Source organism: Lepidothrix coronata, unplaced genomic scaffold, assembly GCF_001604755.1.
Source record: "Lepidothrix coronata isolate B3197 unplaced genomic scaffold, Lepidothrix_coronata-1.0 Scaffold0, whole genome shotgun sequence".
NCBI lineage: Eukaryota > Metazoa > Chordata > Aves > Passeriformes > Pipridae > Lepidothrix > Lepidothrix coronata.
This window is the reverse complement of record NW_016690180.1, coordinates 11500355-11521989: the sequence shown is the minus strand read 5'-3', so window position 1 is coordinate 11521989 and position 21635 is coordinate 11500355. Positions and strand designations below refer to the sequence as shown.

The window sequence follows — 21635 nt, the reverse complement described above, 5'->3', positions numbered from 1 at the left end:
TCCTGACAAGACACAAGAGTATCTAATACACAAGAAAGATTAATTTTGTACACACTGACTGTTAACACTGTATGAATTGATGAAGAACACAATTCTCAGATATGAAGGAGAAACAGTTCAGAGCACTTGGATTAAAAAGATTGAAGGTATTAATTTAAAAAAAATCAATTTCAAAAACATATGCTGATTTTCATTGAGTTCATAAAGCAGATTAAGTTACAGTTCTCAGAATATAGTGCAATCTCTACTAAAATGCATTACATTAGAGCTTACATTCTTAGGCACTCAGAACAAATGTTATTTTTCAGTTTCTATTACATAGAAAAGTTTGCTAAGTATTACAGAGATTTCTCTCCCCAGAACAAGTAATAGGACAAAGCAGAGATCATAAGTAGACACAAAGAATTAACATCAAAATACCATGGTATTTTTAGCAGTAAGTCACACTTAAAATATGAAAGGAGTGACACTGGCTTAAGATTTTGGTGCCAATGAAAACAGCTACCCTCAGTCCAATAAAGCCACTCTGAAGCAATTTAGTATATATGCCATAAATTTTTTAATGCCAAATATTCCATATCCTTATCTAAGGGTTGAAATATGCTGCCTTAGCTTAATAAGGAACCTGTGGGTAAAAACAACAACAAAAAAAAAGCAAAACTATTAGGTATTCTTCAAATACAAGTGAGTAGTTACAAGAACATGGGAGAACAAAAGGCCTTGAAGAAAGTAATCTTCCCAAGAGCTCATCTAACTGCATAGGAAAATATGCTCTTCAGCCTATATTAAGTAGTAAGGAGAAGGTAAGGGGTGGGGGAAAACAACAATTTAATTTAACATCTGCATATAGCTGAACCACTCTGCTGTGAAGTACCCTTCACAGAGTTTGAGGGCTTATGTACTAAAGGCACAGATGCAGATTTGGCTGACATAATTATTTCCTTGTATGTTTTACTTGGCTCCTAGAAGTTAGATTAAAAGAATATTTTCATCCTTCAAAGCCTGGCTTTTATCCTCAGCAAACACTTGTCAATTCTGGAGTGGGCAGAACAGAAGAAGAAAAATCCAGATGGACCACTGGGGTGAACGCAGTTTATCCACGGGGTCATTGTATTCCTCTTAATATTGAGCTCACTAGAAATGTTTGTCTAAGTACAAAAAAAATTAAAGACTTCATAAGGCTTTTACCTTTCCTGTCCAAAAACTGGTATGTATGCTTTCTTTCCAAGACGAAGCCACTTGGTATGATGTCCACACAGCTCAACGGTATTTAAGTGTCTAAATCTTACTGATTTTACTGGTCAAAACCCATTAAGTGTTCAACCTTGCATGAATGCCATCACAGAACCTGTAAAATGCTGCAGTGCCATAAATACATTTCCTTAAATAGTATGCATCTCCTGGGAGTTTTCAGTTTTCTCCAAAGTGCTCACAGACGAGCTTCTTCTAAAAGTTCCACCTGTAAGAGAAGAAAACAATTCTAAAAATAAACCTAAATAGCAAAATTAGTTTTAGGATGAACACACCAATTAAAAATCTAGCAGATGCTCTGAAGTGGAAAAAAAAAAGCCACAATCGCATGAAGTGGTTGTGGTGCATTCCACATTTAGCATGTGAACTCCTAAAGACAAACTAAAAATTCAGCTGGTTTTCTTGAAAAGAACAGACAAACACATGGACAAACTGACAAATCACACCACAGTGCAAAGCACTAGGAATGGAAAATGTTACACAGCTTCAGCGTACCAGTGCTTGTTTACCCAGTACTTAAAACGGATGTGCAAGAGGTCAACTCAAAAGTTTTGACTTTAGCTATCAGCTGTGTATCTACTACTTCTTTTATGTGCCACTATGTATATTTTAAATAAACTTTACTGATGAAATGGAGCCTGCTGAGAACATGGACCTTGGAGACACGGAAAAGACATGCTACAACTTCAAATGATGCAGCCAGCAATGCACAGGATAAGCTGAAACACTACAAAGGTCACTTCAGAACATGTCAGTTTAGGGGAAAAAAGCCCTGAACTTGAGAACAGTGAACACAAGCAACCAGCAATACTACATCACTGAGGGACTGCCCAACTCAGGAATTCCATCTCATGCAGGAACTCTCAGTAACAGTGGTTAAAGTCAGCCACAAAGCACAAATCTACTGCCTCCGAATGACAGAACAAACCTTTTCTGGCAGCAGTTAAACACACATCTGTGTTTGCCTTCTTCCTCTGCATCTGAAGATTTGAGCCAAATTTCCCAGAACTATAAGCTTTTAATCAGACATTTATTGACTGGAGGCACAAAAGTCTTAAATGCTGCATATCTGTTCAGTTTCAATAAATTAAGCTACAATAATTTATTAGAAGTCTGAAATAAGTAGTTTAAGTAAAGGTCTAACTAGTACCTGTTTACATGTGAACAGATTTTCATGACAGTGGACAAAAACTGATCTAGAACTGTGCTAGTAAACAGTATCAAAGCCTTTCAAGCAAGATGTTTATTTTTTGTAGTACACATCAAAAAGGTCTGGCTAATTTACCAGCTGATTTACAAAATAGCTCTACTGGACTGGAGAGACCATTAAAAGATTCTGCGGAGCCATTTCTCTGCTATTAGAACATTTGTTTTCAGAAGGGGCAAAACTTTAATCCTAAGGGAGGTTCTACAATAAAAAGCTGCCATAGATGGACAATTTTTTTATAGCTTTACTATCGTATCTCTCTAGAGAACAACTTATTTTTAGATTAAAATAGTAATGGTAGAACTTTTAGGTAATTACAAAAAAAAGCTTTCTTATTTAGGAGAGGAAAGAACAAATTAGAAAGAAAACTGGACTACAAAACATTTTTAGAGTGATTTCAAAACATTTTTTTCAATCAAAACGCACTGAAATTTTTCATATATGCCCCTTCCTTTCTATTTCTTATGTTTAAAGAGAAGATAACTAGCCTGCCTTCAATTAAGAACATCGTATTATAAACAATCTGATGATGTTACCATGAGACATCTAGAAAAGAAATAACAATAGTCATAGGAGCAATAAAACAATTAGCTGGGCACAGAAATGCCAATGCAGCCAGTGAAGGAAGAGGTTATCTTCTACTGCATTTAGCTAATACTGATTTTTAAAAAGGGAAGAAATAAAAAAGAAACCACACCAACATTAAAAAAAACCTGAGCACAAGGACATAATTCTGAATGAGAAACTAAGAGTAAAGTTTGCCTTTCACTGACATCTGTAGATTCTTCACAGATTACACAGAAACAATGAAACAGCAGCCACTAGGCAGCTATGACTTGCAAAAATTTGTTACAGAACAAAAATCAAAACACTGGTATTGAAAAGCATTTGTCCAGTCTGGTCTTACAAATGTCCAGCAATAAAGATGCAATACCTTATTCCAGCTTTTTAAGTTTTGAAACCTGAACTCCACCTCCTTGTAATTTAGCCTATTATTATCTTCTTAGCCACTGAGCAAATAAAACAATTTATTTCATTACCCTCCACAACTTTTAAATATTTGGAAGCATACCACAACTCCAAGTCTTTCTTTCTCTATAGCAATGGTTCAAAAAAACGATGTGACACAGCAGCCAGGCAAATACACTCTGATTAGTCTAACAGTCAAACCTGAGCTGCCAGCAAATGTTGGAAGAAGTAACCCCATTGCGTACCAGCTCTCTACTTTAATCTCAAGACACTCAAGGGGGTTTGAGTCTTGTTACATATGTAAACAGGCCCAATTTCCTCTTGTGCATTTCCCTCTCCTATTTGAAGTTAACAAGAGTTTGAAACTGGACAGAGCTGACACAACATAATTTTATCCTTTCTCTCAGCATACAGAACACTGTGCACTTTGTTCACTATCTTCAAGTCCAATACCTTTATTATGCCACCCCAGAACCTTTCTTCCTTAAGGGTCAAGTCTGAATTTGAATGACAGTGGTATAAAATCACTTTTCCCCTTCATATTATCAATCAGCGTGTCATCAATTAGAAGCAAACCATATTAACTTACAGGGTTTTTTTCCCCCAACATTCTGAACAGTTAAAAAAACCAACATAGTCAGGGTTGCATTCCAAAACCATGCCAGACATGTTTTTGACATGCTTAATAGGGTACCTCGAGCAATTCACTGAAGTTTAATGACTCACAAGAAAACCCCAACCACCTGGCTCAGTTAGACCCCTGTGATACAGGCAGTTTCATGTCTTCATTGTTATTAGTCAAAGCTCCACTGATCTATCAGAGAAGTATCCAGTAAGCAATCATCTCAAATAATCACACAGTACAAAGCAGCAAGCACAGGGAAGAAGCACCCTAGTTATTTGAGTGATACAACTGTCAGTAGCACTTTTTTGAGTAATAAGCACATTGCTACTAAATCTGAGCCATTGTTTATTGCCAAAAATTAATATGCAAATGTTTTATTTCGTGCACTAGTGATGTCGCCTCCACAAAGAAGTTTTTATTTCAACATCTACTCTAATTAAAAGGTCTGAAAAAAACAATTAGGTAAGAACTTGGTGGGTAAATAAGCTTTTACCAAGTTATCATTAACTGAGCGATCAAATATAAATTTCGCAGACTTGTGTAGAGAGCTTGTAATTGAAAGATGAGTTTTCAAACAGAACTGATACATTTTCAACTTTACTGATTACTTCACGTATTTCACAACATAATGCTTTCAATACGAGTTCCAAATATTTGATACCTGCAGTTTACTCTGAGCTTCTCCTCTCTGAGCTTCTCCTCTCCTGCATTTCCTGTTTCACTGGCGTGGCAGGTGCTTCGCTCACTTCTTGTTTCGCAGGCATGGCAGGCATATCACCATTGACACTCTCCACGCCAGTAACAGACATCAAGCTCTTCCGTTCTTTGGAATTTGATTTGTGCTCCACTTTTGTGACTCGAAATCTTAAGGAAACAAAAGAAAGATTGAGTTTTATTTCCCCAGAGATTAGTTAGGTCATTCTCAGAACCGGTTGTATGAGAAGGAACAAATTTCCAGGTCTCAAGAACTAGACATCAGAGCAGACACCCACACAGACCCTGCTTCACTTCAGAGCAATCTTCCTTCCTATTATTACCTACATGTCTTTCTAATATTCACTACTGCTGAATCACACTTTCTCAGGAAATTTTGTTTTAAAGCAGAATCCACACATTGCATCCTACTTCTTAGAACAGTAATTTTAAAAGAGAACTACAACAGAAGTTAGAAATTAAAAATAGCAAGGAGAATGAAGTGGCTTCTATAGCTCACACTTACTTGAGAAATATCAGAGGAATTTATTAAGCGTGCAATCCTTGTTTCTTTTTAGCCTGTACCAATTGAGCAATAGCACTGGATTTATACCCACAGTAAATCTCCATCTTTTTACATAGTTCTTAAAAATATCACATTTATTTCTTCCAGAAATAATTTCAGTCTAATACTAACAGGGGTATGAAAAAAAAAATCACTGATGCTATAAACAGAGTTGAATCAATGGACATCTGATCCAACACTGGCCACTGTAGCATTCCTAAGAAAAGTATACAGCAAAATGATCTAAGGCTTACCTTCCCACAGAAAGGACTGTAACTTCTCCAATACGACTTCTTCTGTTCTCTTTAGATTTGTGAGCTGGCTTTATAAGGTGCCATCGTTTGTGACTACAGCGAGTACAAACATCCTTTTCTACCACTCCTCCAACAGTATGGAAGTGATGGGCTTTGCAGTTGTGCTTGAACGGAACAGCACCGGGTGACAAAGGAGTCCCTGGACTCATTGGACTCTCAGGAGAGGTAGGAGATAAAGGGCTATAAGAAAATGTATAAAGGAAATTTAATGTTTACTATAAAATCCAGTTTCTTAAAAATGAAAAAAAAAAAGATAAGATATAACCTTCAGTTAGGTTTGGTGAATAGCTAGTTTTTTCAGGGATCATTTATTTGTGAGAATGTGTGGTTTAAGATTCCCTCTGATACCATATTTTTGCAGTCAAAATCACTTCCAGAAATTAATTAATCAGCAGTCATGTGATTACAGTAACTAACACAAAAGGCAAGGAAATGAAGAGAAAAAAAAATCAGCCTAAAATAGAAAAGAACAAGTTACATGAACTTATACTGATGAAGACATCCAATAGGCTGATTACATTCACACTTGGAGAACTATGGAAAGTATTTCAGAATTGTTACAGTATCTCAAAGAACTCCCAGAAGAAAAGCATAGTCCCATAATGAAAAAAGGCAAAACTAAAATGTCTATGACAAAAAGAAATGAACTTATCATTTAGTTTCAGGGGAAAAAATAAAATTTGAGTACCTAGAAAGAAAGAAAAAGCAATACAACCACCAAAAGGCATTTGAGAATATCTAATCAAATAAATATAATTTTATTCTAAACCAGAAAAACAGCACAGATTGAAACCAGATGTACTTTTTTGAACTTCAGCATCCATTTTGACACTGTCATGCAACACATTCTCCTAAAGCAAACCAGAGTTCATGAAAGGTGAAGTAACTGTAGAGTAAGGTAGCACACCTTGTAAAAAAAAACCCAACAAACTAAAAAGACATACAGAAAGTTATGTATCAGTAGTTACTATGAAACTGGAAAGACATACAGAGTGTGGTTATTCTGGTCCTGATGATATTCAGTGTTTTAAATAGTTCACTGGGTAATAGAATAGAAGAATAGCTAAAGTACCCACAGACTTTAGATCACCCACAGCAACTGTAGAGGACAAGATAAGAAATTACAATGGTCAGAGGAGAGTGTGAAAGACACTCACATGTACAGAAATCTTACTAAAAATACTGGATGAGTTGCAGTAAGGACAACACAATTTTCAGTGTTTTAGCAGAAAACCTTTACACAAACCCAGATGAAAAAGCAACTGAACAGATGATCACTTCAGAAAAAGATAATCATGAGCTGAACATGAATCATGAACATGGTCTTGCTTAAGAACAAACTTCACAGTGGAAATAACAGGAGTATAACCTGTGAACCTAAAGTTACATTACTCAGCATTAATCATGACACAGCTGATACTACTATGCAGGTTTAGGAATGTTATTTCAAGAAAAATACTAACAAACTGAAGAGACTCCAAAGGAGAACAGAAAGAACAAATTAAAGAAGTAAAACATGCTGTAGAAGACTAGAGTTACTTGGATGCTTATTTTCCAAATAAAAATATTGACAGCAGACATTTAATGGTCTTCAAATAAACAAGAAAATGCTATTAAGAAAAATAAAATCTGTTCAGTATCAGAAGCAAAGACAGGAACTAATGGCTTCAAGTGGCAGAAGTGCAGATTTTACTCAGCCATTATTATTCTATAATTAGAAATTATTTTACAGTGCACTGAAGTTAGGTACACCGTAGATTTGCACTTGATTACAAAAGCTTTAGGAGTATCTGTCAAATTCTGTAAGAGCAAACAATTTTTCTCTCCCCCTTACTTTTCATATTTTAATTCACCACTGAAACTATAGTCAAAAACTCCCAAAATAACATTAAACATGCCTAACCAAAATAGTCAAACAAATATTTCTACTGCACCACAGAAGCTTAAAAATAATTCTTATACTTGAGAAGAAATCCTTTTATAAGTTCAATTTTTTTTTCTTCAATAACCAAGACTCTCACCATTAGAACAGGTGATTAATGGCTGCATACTCAACTTTGTTTTGCTAAAACTATATACTCCCACTTCTTTTATAGGTGACACAATACTACTTGAACTTCCATCTTCTCTGCCTTGAATATGAACACAGGGTTACAAATGAAGAGGATTTAAAGTAGTAGTAGATACAGTTAAAGGTACTTATGTACAGATACAAGTACTCTTACACATATGATGCATCTACAAATACTTTGACACATATGATGCATCTGTAAGGCTGAACTACTTTCTCTACATAATTATCTAAAGAGTGCAGTGAAAAAATGTAAGAGATAGGTCAGCCAATGTATATTCCCACAATTACAAAGAAAAAAATAAACCAGGAGACACAGAATGAGATGTCTATTTTAAGTTGACATCCACACAAATTAAATAAGTGCTGCCTCTTCAAGTCAGAGTAGTTTTGGACTAAGCCACCTTCTAAGTAACTTCACTCTGAAGCAAACCAGAAATCTTTAGCTCAACAAGAAGTAAAACCGTATCGCACACCCCGAACACATACCCAGAAGTGCCAGTCACCAATCTAGGGCATATACTAAAATTTAGGGAGTCAGACACCACAGAAAATCTAAGTACTATCCTCTTAGCTGGTAGCTCAAGCAATCAATGTAGTCTTAAAAGTGTTTGTGAAACAAAATCCTTTGAAAAGGTATGTTTTTAGTTGCCTCAGGAAACATGCATTAAAATGACAAGTAATTACCTTTCAGGTTCAAAGACACTGCTATCTGCTACCATGGCCTTTAACACATCAGCATTTGCTGCAATGAGAATAAACAGAACTCTTCAAAAGTGAACGGCTCTAACTTCAGAAAAAAGAAAAAGCAAAATTTAAGTTCCTCAGAGAAATTTCATCTAAAAGAAAGATGACTGCATTATGTACATCTCCAAAAAGGCATAAGAGAAAATTACAGGAAAAAAATGTTAATATAATGCTACAGGAATTTCTTAACATAAGCTACTAAAATTACAGTTCAAAGCTCCACCCCAATACAAGCCATATAACGTAGCTGTCTGCACAGAACTCTCAAACAAGATCTCTGAATCACCTCACATGTTTAAAGCAACTTCAGATTAAGAACACCGGTTTAAGTGACCCCTACAAAATGCAAATTAATTATCACCCAAGCACTATCAATTGCTCACATATTCTCAAACACACACAGATTACCTAATCCCAACCTCAAAGAAAAATACACAAGCTCAAAGCCCTAAAAGTTAAAAAAAATATTTTAAAAATTAAACAAACAAACAAAAAACCCCACAAACAACAAACCCCAAAAGCCCCACACACAGACCCAAAAAATACCACTTTTCCAGAGGACTAGTCTTCATTCAGAAGTAACTCAAAGCCAGTTCAATGCTTAGAACTCTGATTTACACAAAATTAAAAGGCTAAAGCTTCTTGTACTATAAAAACATCCAGTCTCCTAAAAGTTTCTTCTATTGGGTAAATACATTCTGAACTAACCAAGTATTCCGTGGGATGCTTAACTACGATTTTATTTGTTCAGTCATATCTTTATCCTTTACTTTGCACACACAGCGCATGAAGACGCCATTACTGTTAGTACACGCTACTGTCTCACTCATGCACAAACCTTGCATCAGACAAGAGCTGCAAAAATCACTTCAAGACAAAAAGTTTAATCTAGTCAAAACACACAAGTTTCCCACAGGCTTTAAACACTGACACTAAGAAAGCAACTTTGAGCTTTTACTTCACAAACAAAGCAAAAGGTTGAAGCAAAGAAAAAAAAAAATCAAATACCCAAACAGTTAAAGTATGAGAGAATGCATGACCTTATCTTACCATACAAAATAACTCTGGAGTAAGCGAAAAACTTTCCTATTCTGCTTGAAGTTTTGCCTTGTGAAGGCAATTTCGAAGAGCTAAGCATGAACGAATCACTTATTAAATGAAAACACACACTTCAGATTATCTGAAAAAAACATATTTGTTACAGAATACCATCACAAAGGCTGATAACTTCAATGTCCCAATACTATACCTTCATTTTTCATGATGTAGTTAACTATTTGTCCCACAGTGTCACTATTCTCATGTATAGTTTCATTCATTTCTGTGCAAAGAAATAAATATGTTGTCAGTATCTTGGGCTTCTGAATAAAGAACTGAATTATTTTAAAACAAAATTTTAAAAAAGCCACAACAAAACCAAACACACCAGAAGAAACTATATTAAAAAACAAAAAGACAAGATCTATTGTCACAATGGAGGAAAAGCTAATAAGACTTTTCAGTCCTTATTCAGGAAAAAATATGAACACAAGTTTACGATCTATACATCAGCTCTAAGAAATTCAGCTAAGAATTAAATAAACGCAGTATTTTCACAAGCATACGCCAAAACTCATTCTGTAGCTACTAAGCAGGAGACAAAAAAGAGAGCAGTATTTCTAATCCTAATATTAGGGAGAAAAAACCAAAACAAAACAGATCATTTAACTGTCTCAAGTCACTATTTTAAAACAGGTATTATTGGCTTCTAATATGACAAGAATTCAATTTAAGTTTTTCACCACATCTACAAGGACATAACAACTGATTACTTTAATGAAAAAAAAATCTGAAAACTTTTGGAATAGAAAGCACCCATTAACAGTACTGAAAGCTTCCACAGAATAACTTCCGAAGGCTGAAAAAGATCAGTGGGACAACTAGAACAGCCAAGAGGCAAAACTCTGCCCTTCCCTAATAATTGTTATAAAGCTTTATTAAAAATTAAAGGATTGAGGCAAGTTTGACAGGCAAGACCCTAAATTTTTCACTGCACAGTAAATGAGTAAATCTCTGTACCCATGCTTCATCTTAACACCTGCAACTCCACAATGTAACTTAGAAACAGCTACTTCCCAAAACTGAGAGGTAGGTGATGTCCCCCTTTCACTACTCTATGGCTTCCCTTGCTGTTAACACTCAGGTGAACTGACAGACCAGACAGTTCCACTCACTCCTCACATGCCCCAGGCAGTAAATGCTTAAGAACACAGCAACACATCATTACTGCACCACATGGCTCTACCCTCACCACAGAGCCACTGTAATTTACATTCATTATGAACCTACTGAAAGAAATTAATTGAAAGAAACAAAGAGGCCCAGAGTATTTACAAGTGACTTGGCTCTTGTTTTTACTTAGCCAAATGCTGTACTGGGTTACTGTATCCCTTCCCAAGTGATAATGCCCTTTTATTTTCCCCAAGTAAGAACAGATGAGAACAAGGAACCATAAAAATGAGGGTACAAACAAACATTAGGATAAAAATAAAGGTATCTTTAAGAAAAAATTACAAGAAGCAGACATTCCATTAAAACAGAATGCAGCCATTCAGTCCAAAGGCTTGGTTTTTTATAAGGAGAAGGGGAGACGACCATGACAGCACAAGAGGTGCAAATTAAGATTGCTAAACATGAAACTAAGATTTTAGGCTTTAAATGGCAGCCTTTTGCTACTCCTCACATAGAACTATGTAAACTAATACTTTGTTGTAAACAGCATGTAGAATGCAAAATGTTATCTGGTGACTCCAACTGCACTGTGGAGTTGCAAAGAAATATACTGATAATTTGATCCCTCTGTAAGCTCTTAACTGATGTTAAAGGACTTGCATGGGAAATTGTAACACTGCTAGTTTTGATTGGCAAAGATCAAAACCCAACTGGTATACAGTAATAAAGATATTTTTCTTAATATTGCTTTGATGTCAAATATAGACAGTGAAATGTCAGAAATCTCACAATAAATTATTTCATAGCAGTAGCAATGTACAGAAATAGGAACTTGTTTATTAGACTTGATTACCTATTTTTTCATCAAGTTTTTCTTCTTCTACTTCTTCAGCCTCCGTTGTACAACGATAACCTTTTTTCTTAAGGACATGGCAGATAAGGATCCCCAAAAGACCCATGATGAAGAAAACAGGAACCAAAGCAAATGCAATATACTCTAGGTGTTCAGTCTTGCCATCATTGCCATCAGTTTTAGTTGTCAAAGTAGTTGTCTGTAAATCATGGATTGACAAAACCTGGGGAGCCTCTCCATCTATGTAAACAAATAAACAGTTATCACTATAGACTGTAAATCACTTGAAAGCATTTAGAAAATTACAAGCACGTCCAAATCCCCACAGTGTCTATGCCAGGTACCTTCTGTGATGACGTGGACAACACACACTCTACTGGCTGAGAACTTACACCTGCAGCAGTAGAAAGTTCCTCTTCAACAAGCAATTGCAAATGTCTAACATACATTAAAGAAATATCGTGGGTTTTCTGTAACAGTGAAGAACCAACAATATTCTAGCCTGAGAGGCTTGTAATCTCAAACAGAGGGCTTGCATATTTCACAGAAGAATAACACTACCATTGTTCCTAGTTCACATCAGCAAGGAAAATGCCATACCGTTCCTCCAGTCCTAAGTGCATGAAAAATTGACAACAAAATGTGGATCCTTCCCTAACATGTGAGTAAATACAGGATCTAGTATTGACCCTTGCAAAGAAAAAGTATCAGGTGTGAGAGAAACAACCTTAATTTTTTTCTTGACAGAGGGATTTCCCAAAAGAAAGAACATTTACCCTCTACTCAAGAGCATAAGGTGAGCTCATTCTTTGCTTGTCTGAGATTTGGAAACCATTTTATATTTAAACTTGAAACAGGATGTGAAAGAGAATTATTTTTGTGTGCAAAGAATTTCAGTTACAGTAGAGTCACACACTAACTGTATATTCATAATTAAGCATTTTTGCTTCAATTAAGCTCTGAATTTCACAGATGTATATTCCACATTATAAACTGGGATTTCTGAACTACCAGAAGTATAGAATATTTACATTAGAAGGGACCTCTGAAGTTCACCAGTCCAAATGCTGCTAAAAGCAGCACTGATTAGATCAGGTTGCTCAGGTAAGCTCCATCTGAATGATGAATGTTCCATATTTCTGGGCAACCTGTTTCAGCATTTGCCCACTTTTATGGTCATTACACACAAATAAATTTAAAAAATCATGGCAGGAGGGGTTGGGACTAGATGATCTTTAAGGTCCCTTCCAACCCTTAGCATTCTAAGTTCTATTAAAAAAATACTAAAGTTCTACATAATCATTTTTAAATCATCAACCTGAAACCCCATCAGCTTGACACAGCCACTGAAAATATATACCATCACCACCCTCTGAAAGAGCAAACCATTAGAAACCACTCAGTTTGAGATTCCCAGCCTACCTAATATATAACACATGTAAATGTTTGCATGTTAAGAACCATAGTTTGAGTTTCTTTGTTTTCTGTTTCTTTTTCTTCCTACATAATCTGTTTTATGATTTAGTATAACTGCTCGTAGACACATAAAACACCAATAAAAAACCATATCAGCTACAATCTCATCTGCAGTCAACAGGTGATGACAATCTAGACAAATCCTCAAAGAATAGATGCAATATATGCAAGTTAAAAGGAGAACTGTGCCTATATTGGCGCTTTTTTCCCTGACAGAATAATGTTGAAAAATTCATAATTTATCAACCGAATACTCTGTAGCACAGATTAGTCAGATAACTGGGTTAAGATTTACAGAGTTTTTGAACTAGGCAGGAAAACATAACTAATCTTTTTTTCATTTAAAAACACATTAAATTAACATGGATACTTCACCATACCAGTTTATACACATAAGCGTACATGCCTTTTCTTTCATTGCCTTTAGATACCTTAAAATCCAACTCTCCCAGTAAAATTCAACAAGAAACAAATAACTTTGCAAGGCATTTTGCTTGTTATTAGTAAAACATTAAATCAATAGCAGTTCTATAAAACCACATCATTTATACAAAGTCCATAAACTGCTTGATGCCATTCATTTTTTGTTCAGAGATGTAAAAATTCACGAACGGCAAACCAAAATATCCTGGAAGAAACTAACCAGCTGAATCAAATACTTGGTGCACCAAATATTTGGTGCTTACAAGCAGAGCAAAGCACTCAGCTCTCATTATCAAACACCCTACACAGCCTGCCCTAAAAAACCTTAGACATTATGCAAAGCCAAGCCTTGCCTATCTAAATGAGCAATATATTTTATGTCCCAAGTCATAGCTATATCATTCATTGTATGATCCCCATTCCCTTTCCCCAGAGGCACATTATGCTTATTATCAGACTACGTCATTCTCACAATTCACATTGCTACTCAATGGTTTTAATGACAAGTTCAAGCCATAGCAATCTTCCTTGACTCAAGTCAATTCATAAAGGAATTAATTTGCTTCAGTGTTTTGCTGTCCTGGCATTTTTATACGCCAGTCATTGTATACCAGTCTACATATCAAAATTACTTGAAGATGTAATCTAAATGAAAATATTTAGGAGCAATATTCAGCACATTTAAAGTGGTGCTTAAAAATGTAAATAATGAATTGCACTCATGTTACTAATTCAGATGCCATGTGCTCTTGTGGCTTAAAAATGAATATATGCTAGGTACTGAAGTTGAATATGGACTGTCCTTACTTATTCTTTACCTAGGAAGTAAAATATAAAGACAGTCAACCTCAGACAAGACTTTTACACTGGTTCTAATCAGTGTTACTCTGACACAAAGGCAGTATTTGTCCACTTTAGCAACTGTTCAAGAAAATTTTACAGCACCTTTAGGAAACAGAACTTAGGAGGAAAAAGTTAGCACATTAATGAAAAGATATTTCATCCTTCATTAAATTGTAACTTTTACATGGCCTAGGCATATTACTAACATCCTAGTTAAATACCATATTCCCTCCATATTAGTAAAATAATGTCTGACCCCAAAAATATGCCAAGACTACAATGTCTTCAAGGCTGGGAGAAGAATGAAGCTAGAGCAGACCATAAGCGAAGGTAATACTATGTTACAAACTTTCCCCCTCCAGGTTTTATGAGCTCACAGAAAAGAGAGCTGGGAGCACCTCAGAGAGGTCATTCTACTTCATCCTGCTGTCAAAAAGTGGGATTAATTTAGACAACTTACCTGCCAAGCATGGCTAAAGATCCTGCAAAGGTAACAGCTCATCCTCCACATCTATTGTCTTTTTCAATGCAAATGGAGGGTCAGAACAACTCATCCTTTAGTACCTACTACCACAATCTCAGACTCTGCTTGCACTGAGGTGCAGAATTATTCTTCCCTTGGTTTTAACTGCATGTACTTCAAAAGACTTCATACTTGGCACGATCACTTGGACCTCTCCAATATGAGCCACAGTTATCTCAAAGCTTTAAATTTTTATTAATATAGACAATTCTCGAACTTTTCAAAAAGCACACGAGAAATTTCTAGAAATATTTACTGCTAATCTTATCTTGCTTGAAAACCTACTCAGATTCTTGAAAAATAAATCCTTTTAATAACAAAGATCAAAACTGTTTAGATCTTATATAAGCAACATACAACGAATCATTAAAATAATGCACTGTATTTTTCTAACTCTTCTATACTAAATCTAAGCATAATCTACATCCAGCTGATTACTTCAAGCACATCCCACTTGTTTTTGTATTGTTTAATTTACAGAAAGTGGCCCATAAACAATGATGTAATCTTCTCTCTGCTCTACTGATAAAGAATCCTATTCGGTTACTGGATTTTGCTCATTACGCCCATGTCCTTTATATCTTATGGCATGCCTTTTAAAGAGCTTTGTTTACATTTTATGAATTTGATTTTTCTAGCAATCTACCTGCTAAAAATAAGTACATATATATATTTGCTATTTTCTTCTCCATGAAGTTCAAGGAGTTACAGGATCATATTTCCTCTCTCAGGCATGAAAATGAAACATAGCTATCAATCTCACAGTGTACAGAAACAAACTATTGTTGGTCTTAACATTAATTAATATTTAAAGAAATTAAATATGATCACGTACAACCTATTTAAGTACAAGACAAATGAAATATTCAGATATGGCACATGATCTGCTCAAACATCTCAGCTAAGCACAGCTGGAAAACATGCCTCGGTAGCAACATCAGTTTATGCGTTTCTCTCCCTCCTCACCACTAACATGCCAGTCCTCACATCTGCAGGAAAAGAGCAGTCACTTAAGGTTCAAAATAATTAGACAGGATATGGCTTCCATGGGTGGGTTTTGATTCCTTTTTTTTGCGGTTTTCTGGCGATTTTTTTTTTCTTTTTCTTTCTTCCATACCTGGATCACCTCTAGTTCAATTCACCATGCAGACCTACACACTGTTAGAAGAGCATCATCAAAGCACTGATGAAGCTGGCAACGCCACAGGCAGGAATGGTCCGGCAGCCTGTAAGCCCAGCTCCTCTGCAAGGAAAAGGCATCTGATGATCATATTTAGAATATACTTCCCTTAGAGCCAGGAGAGGATGAAGCACTAAACTCCATTAAACTCTAGTGAGACTTCTTACCTCCAGGCCAGACATCTAAGGCGGATGGATCATGGAATGATTTGGATTGGAAAGGACCTTAAAGACTGTGTAGTCCGAACTCCCCTGCCGTTAGCTGGGACACCTTCGCTAAATCAGGATGCTCAATCTGGATGTGTTCTTTGATTTATAGCATTCATTTTAAGTATCATTTAAAATAAAACTTTTTTTCATTTTAAATTACCTTTAAGTTCAGGCATAAAAATAAAAACCCCCTGTTTATTAGCTCAATTTCCTAAATACACACTAAATACCTCACTCTCAGGAATTTAAGAGAACTAACTTTATTTTTAAAAACTTAATTTGAGTTTTAGTGAAATTAATTAAATACCAGCTTATATTTCTTGGTATTTTAGGAGTGGTAGATATTTTCTTAAAAGAAGAAAGTTCTAAATCAGCTAAAGACTTTCATTCAGTACATTCAACTTATTTCAGAGATATAGTAAACCACCCTAACTAGAGCTGCAGTAGAGGTTTCTACTATCAAAGCTGAATTTCATTTTTTAGATTTTTAATTCAAGTGCTTAGCAGTGAAATCATCTAGGCAATTCATTTACTCTGATGGTAATCATGTACTTATTTAATACAGGTTTTTAGTTATTTTACCAATAATAAATTGAATAAGAACAGTTTGATGCAACTTCAAATTAAATACACGTTTTACAAGTTAACCGATTTAAACAGTATTTATCTGTTGTGAATACTACAGTCAAATTGCTTCTGCAAAACTAAGCAGATGAAATAACAAGGAATTTCAATCACAAGTCAAAATATACCACTGCCCAAAACACACACATACAAAAATATTCAGGAAACATTTGGGCTTCTCTGCCTTATTAGTAAGGTGGTAGCTATAGAAGAGAGCAGACAAACTAGAAAAGTCAGTAAAGACAACAGGTTGAAAAATACTTATTTTCTAGAAGAAAAAACTCTTAAGTGAAGAAAACCTATTGCCTACCACTTGCTTTGTCTATTGTTCAAGGAAATTGTACTTCAGGGAATATGCATAAACTCAGTAACAAAGGAAAACCACCTATCATCGAAGAAGAACATTCAACAAGTTTGTGAATTCCGCTCAACTTCTAGCTTCCTTGTAGTAATCAGAACCTACAGCCATAAGTGAAATAAGCAGGAAACATGGTGACAAAAAGGAAGCCACATGATGAAAGAACATACTGACAACTAATAACAGCACTGCCAACTCCCTTAGAGGTTAAGCAAGGTTGATTAAGAATTGCTGTTAAGAACAGACTTCAAAACCTTCGTTAGATTTGTCAAAAGCAGTATCTCAAGAAAAGGAGCAGAAGGATCAACCACGTTTCTTTAGAGCACATTCCAACTGCACCTACTTTGTGAATGCTGATAGTAAGACATACACAGCAAGTCTCAGGGAGGACCCACCTGCAGCATCCTTGCTACCCAACACTCTGCTCACGACCACAAGCCAGCAAGTTTTTCATAGTACCTCAGGCTTGCTACACGTCCTTACATTAAAGACAGTCTTCGGCTCACTGAAGTCATTACAATAATTATGACTGAGGGCAAATTTTGCAGTGGGTCTGGAAGGAGAGTGTTCTACTCTGAAAGGCAAGTCTCCGCCCTGACAAGTTCTTTACTAATCCCAATTTTTTCTGAATTACACACGCTATCAACACTTCCAGTGAATTGTCTGCAAAAAGTTTTAGGCAGTCTTCTCTGAAACCCTGGAGGTGGGGGTTCAGAGAGGAGATACCTGCTATGAAAGGACAGCTCCTTTTCACAGCAAACAAACTACAGCTAAAAGCATTACTGTATAATTCACATAACTCTCAACTATTTTAAAGCATTGCAATTTCTACACTGCCACATAGAGCTTGTTAGGAACTGAAAGGGAAGACCAAACCTAATAAATCATCTTGTCAGTCATCTGGCCAGTCCAAACAGTCACACCATGAAGGCATCTGATACTATTCAGAATTTAATGAGAAAAAAAATAAATTAAGAATAACTAGAGAAGTTCTGTCCTGTTCAGAAAGGGAAAAACTGAAATATTAAGGGAAGTAACAGAGATTCAGTCCATTCTTTGTGAAGTACAATATGTGGTTGATAATGCTGCACAAACATATACAGAAACAAAAAGCTCACGTTCACTATTTACCAGTGCTAAAATTGCAGTGCATATGGTGTAATTGCTTCAATGACTACTTGAGCAGCACATAGCTCCTACTGCAAAAACACAGAGAATTGATGCTTTGCATTTCCACTTCTGTTGGAAAACTTTTCCTCAAATTTCAATTTTCAAATAAAACACACACTGCAAACAGCCACCATGTGCATTTAATAAAGCACACTTCACCAGTTTGGCTGTTAAAAAAATAAGTACAATCCTTCCTGGACACATCAGATACTTAAAACTATTGCATATCACAGATAAATTTACAAGTGCAATCAGCATCTAGTGAGCAGCACTAAATCAATGCTACCAAGCACATTATATCAATGCATTTACACAACCTAACAACCCTCACTAGTTTACAGGAGTCAAAAATCAATTTTAACCAAAACCAGTATATCTCTTGTGTAAAGAGATATACTGTGATCTTGTGATACAGCAGACACATTGACAGCAAGCCGCGTGTCAAGCTCAGAGGAAGAACAAAATTCTTTCACGCGTTTCACATTTCTTGCTATTCTTGTCAACTTTTAGCTTGCAGAAGTTGATTCTATTCATCTAGATATACCAGACTAAATTGCTGTTATCATTATTAAATCCTACAAAGGCACATCACATACTAACAGTCCTCCAGCGTAACTGCCTTCAAGCTCAATAGAGCAATCCTGAGTATAAACACTTGTAGAAAGTCAATATAAGCCTATGAATACACAACCTTTGGTTTACTAAAACAGCTGTTGACACTCTCTTCAAAATGCCAGTAGTAGGCAAACTGCATAATCCCAACATGTAGAAACATGCAGTAATATTCTGAAGTAACAACCACCAAAGGACAAATTATTTTTTTATCTGTTAAAAAAAAAAAGAGAGAGAGTAATGATCAAGAAGAGAAGAAAAATCCACAACTCCTCTCCTGCTCTTGCCTCTGCACACAAAACCTAAAAACCAAAAAAGAATTAGAGCCTCAGGCAGCACTAGCTACCAGTCAATACATCTGAAATTCAAGATGCCTAGTGGTACTTATTTCTTTCCACTCTCCCAAAGAGAAGGATGGACTGGATGATAAGCCTTCCATTCCTCTTGCTTTCAGAAAACAAACAGCAGGTGGTAGATACCTCAAACCTTTCTGTCCAACCTGGCCTGCACCAAGAAATATATAGATGTACAAAAAGCACAGAAAAAGTAGAAACTAGAAACAGTTATTATCTAATTTTTTGCTAGTAGGTATGGCCATCTGAACTCGTTCTATTAAGTTTAAAGTTTACTCTGAAACAAGCTGGTACACTTACCCACCAGATAAAAATGAGCATCAATTTTTAACATAAGTGTTTGAGAAGCACAGACAATGCACAAAAAAAGCACTTCAGACTACACAGGCAACAAATTCAGTTTCACTTATACATTATTAGTACCATAACAGTTGGGGTTAGACATAAACAAAAAAAATGTAATTTTGAGCTAACTTCTGCTGACCGTCTGTGTGCGAGGGCTCTTTGGAGTTCTCAAGGGTGACAGTCAACTTAACTTCTAAAACCCAAACGTTAAGCCAAGTTTAAACTCACAAGAGAGGCTGAAGTAGAAACAATTCTTTAATGCACTTCTATCTTAAGAGACATCCAATTCTGGAATAAAAAAATCAACTTCGGAGGAGTCGCCAGCCTCGAGTTTGTACAGCTCATTACACTCTTTTCTTTCTATTTTATCCCGCAACTCGTGGCCACAACTACTCAATCCACAGGCCGGGGCTGTCGTGACACTTAAGAGTCCTGTGATCGCGGAGGGCACTCGCAGCCCGCCCGAGCGGGACACGGGAGCGCCCGCCCCGAGAGCCCCGCGGACAGGCGGGAGAAACCTCAGCCGCTGTCACCGCGGAGGCTCAGCCCCCTCCCTGCCCGGGCTGCCGAGGGCCAGGGCGGAGGGCACCGTGCCCCGGCCGTGCCGCTCAGCCGCGAGCCGCGCAGGATCCCAATGCCGGGGATCCCCCCGTAACCCGCCCCGGCCCCGGCCCCGGCCGTGAGAGCGGGGAGGCCCCCGGCAGAAGCAGCGGGGTCAACCGAGGCACCCGAACGGCAGCAGACGGTGGCGCTGCCCAGCGAGGTCACAGCCCTCGGAGAGGCTCAGGGGCTGCCGGCGGAGAGCGAGGGGGTCCCGGGCTGAAGCTTGCCCCCGCGGAGAAGGACCGAGGCCGCAGCGACCCACCGAGAGCGGAGCTGCCGCCCAGCCAGGCAGCCGTGGAGCCCAACGATGGCGCAGTCGGCGGAACCCCACCGGTCACTGCCGGAGCCATTCCCGGAGCCATTCCCGGCGCCTCGCCCGCGCTCCTCCGCGCTGGCAGCGCCGTCGCTGCCACCGCCCCGCCTGGCGCGGCCCAGCCCGGCCCAGCCCGGCCCAGCGCCGCCGGGCGCGCCCTGCCCGCACTGCGCCTGCGCGGGGCCGCCGACCCGGTCCGGGGCGGTGCTGCCCCGCAACGCCCGCCCTGCGGGCTCGGGGGCGATCGGTGCGTGCGGGTCGGTCCGGCCCGGCCCGGCCTTGGGGAACGGGGCAGGCCGTGCTTACACACAGCAGCAGGGATTACGCCGAGGTCGCCCCCCGCCCTCAGGAGCAGTTTAATATTGCAGCTCCCAGACGTGGTTTCCTGAGCCCGGCCCCCTCAACCCTGCAGTATCAACGCTGGGGCGCAGCGAGGGGGCGAGATGGGCGCGGAGCATCGTGTCCTAAAGGAGATGACTCCTTGACACTCCTGCTTTGCGTTTGTCGTTTGCTGCAAAGCACCTGGGGTGCAGTGCCACCCTCAGGGGGGTGCCCGTGGGGGAGCCTCTCACCCAGGCAGATTTGGGGGTGTCTCCCTTGACAACAGTGGGTTTCAGCTGTGGCCAGGCAAGGCTTCTCTGTCACTGCCCCCCCTGTGGCTGTGCTCACCGTGCCGGGACCTTCCTCGCTGCCACGGCATAGCAGGGCTCAGGGCTGAGGAGATACGACTGAGGACAATCGCTCTTCACCGGAGCCCCCCGACATCCGCATGGGACCGGTTTGTTATCAGAGCTGCACTGGAGCTGCTTACTGTAAGGGCAGAGCAGTGCACCTGCCCTGAGGGGCCACAGGTCCTGTGGAAGTAGTTGCCACCACGGCAGCATTCACGCAAGTGTTCAGAAATAATTCTGGTGACCCAAAATGTGACCCTGCATTCACAGTCCCTTAGTGCACAGGGACGTTGCTCCTGCTTACCTCATCTTCACAGCTGAACTCCAGTTTAGATCTATAGTCTGGTAAACTGGCTCCCATGCTTAGACCTTGGCCCACTTTGTATTTCAGCAACTGCAGCTGGACTTTTCTACTGACATAGCAGG

The 21635-nt window shown here is 38.2% G+C and overlaps 1 protein-coding gene across 3 annotated transcripts; it reads right to left on the bottom strand.

Annotated features, from left to right (window-relative positions):
* Positions 1-102: 102 nt before the first annotated feature.
* Positions 103-20610, bottom strand: RELL1 (RELT like 1). Of its 3 annotated transcripts, XR_001876985.1 has the most exons (8): positions 20488-20610; positions 11507-11746; positions 9692-9763; positions 8383-8440; positions 5565-5804; positions 4714-4916; positions 1189-1459; positions 103-625 (listed from the first exon to the last, which is right to left on the bottom strand). XR_001876985.1 is itself a non-coding variant. In XM_017828593.1 (7 exons), the coding sequence occupies exons 1-6, from the start codon at positions 20585-20587 to the stop codon at positions 4721-4723; spliced, it is 906 nt and encodes a 301-aa protein (XP_017684082.1). In that variant the 5' UTR covers positions 20588-20610; the 3' UTR covers positions 103-1459; positions 4714-4720. The 3 variants fall into 3 exon arrangements, 2 of the variants coding, with proteins under 2 accessions (XP_017684082.1, XP_017684211.1); XM_017828593.1 differs by having other exon boundaries at positions 103-1459; XM_017828722.1 differs by lacking the exons at positions 103-625; positions 1189-1459 and adding an exon at positions 4136-4241.
* Between the last annotated feature and the right edge of the window lie 1025 nt (positions 20611-21635).

Bases quoted from the DNA above. Each gene is read 5' to 3' on its own strand.
- RELL1 (XM_017828593.1), bottom strand. From the start codon at position 20,587: ATGGCTCCGGGAATGGCTCCGGCAGTGACCGGTGGGGTTCCGCCGACT. The intron at 11,747-20,487 runs GTGGGTCGCTGC...TTGTTTACATAG, and splicing joins GGGCGGCAGCTCCGCTCTCG to ATGGAGAGGCTCCCCAGGTT. The intron at 8,441-9,691 runs GTATAGTATTGG...TTCTCATTGCAG, and splicing joins CTACATCATGAAAAATGAAG to CAAATGCTGATGTGTTAAAG.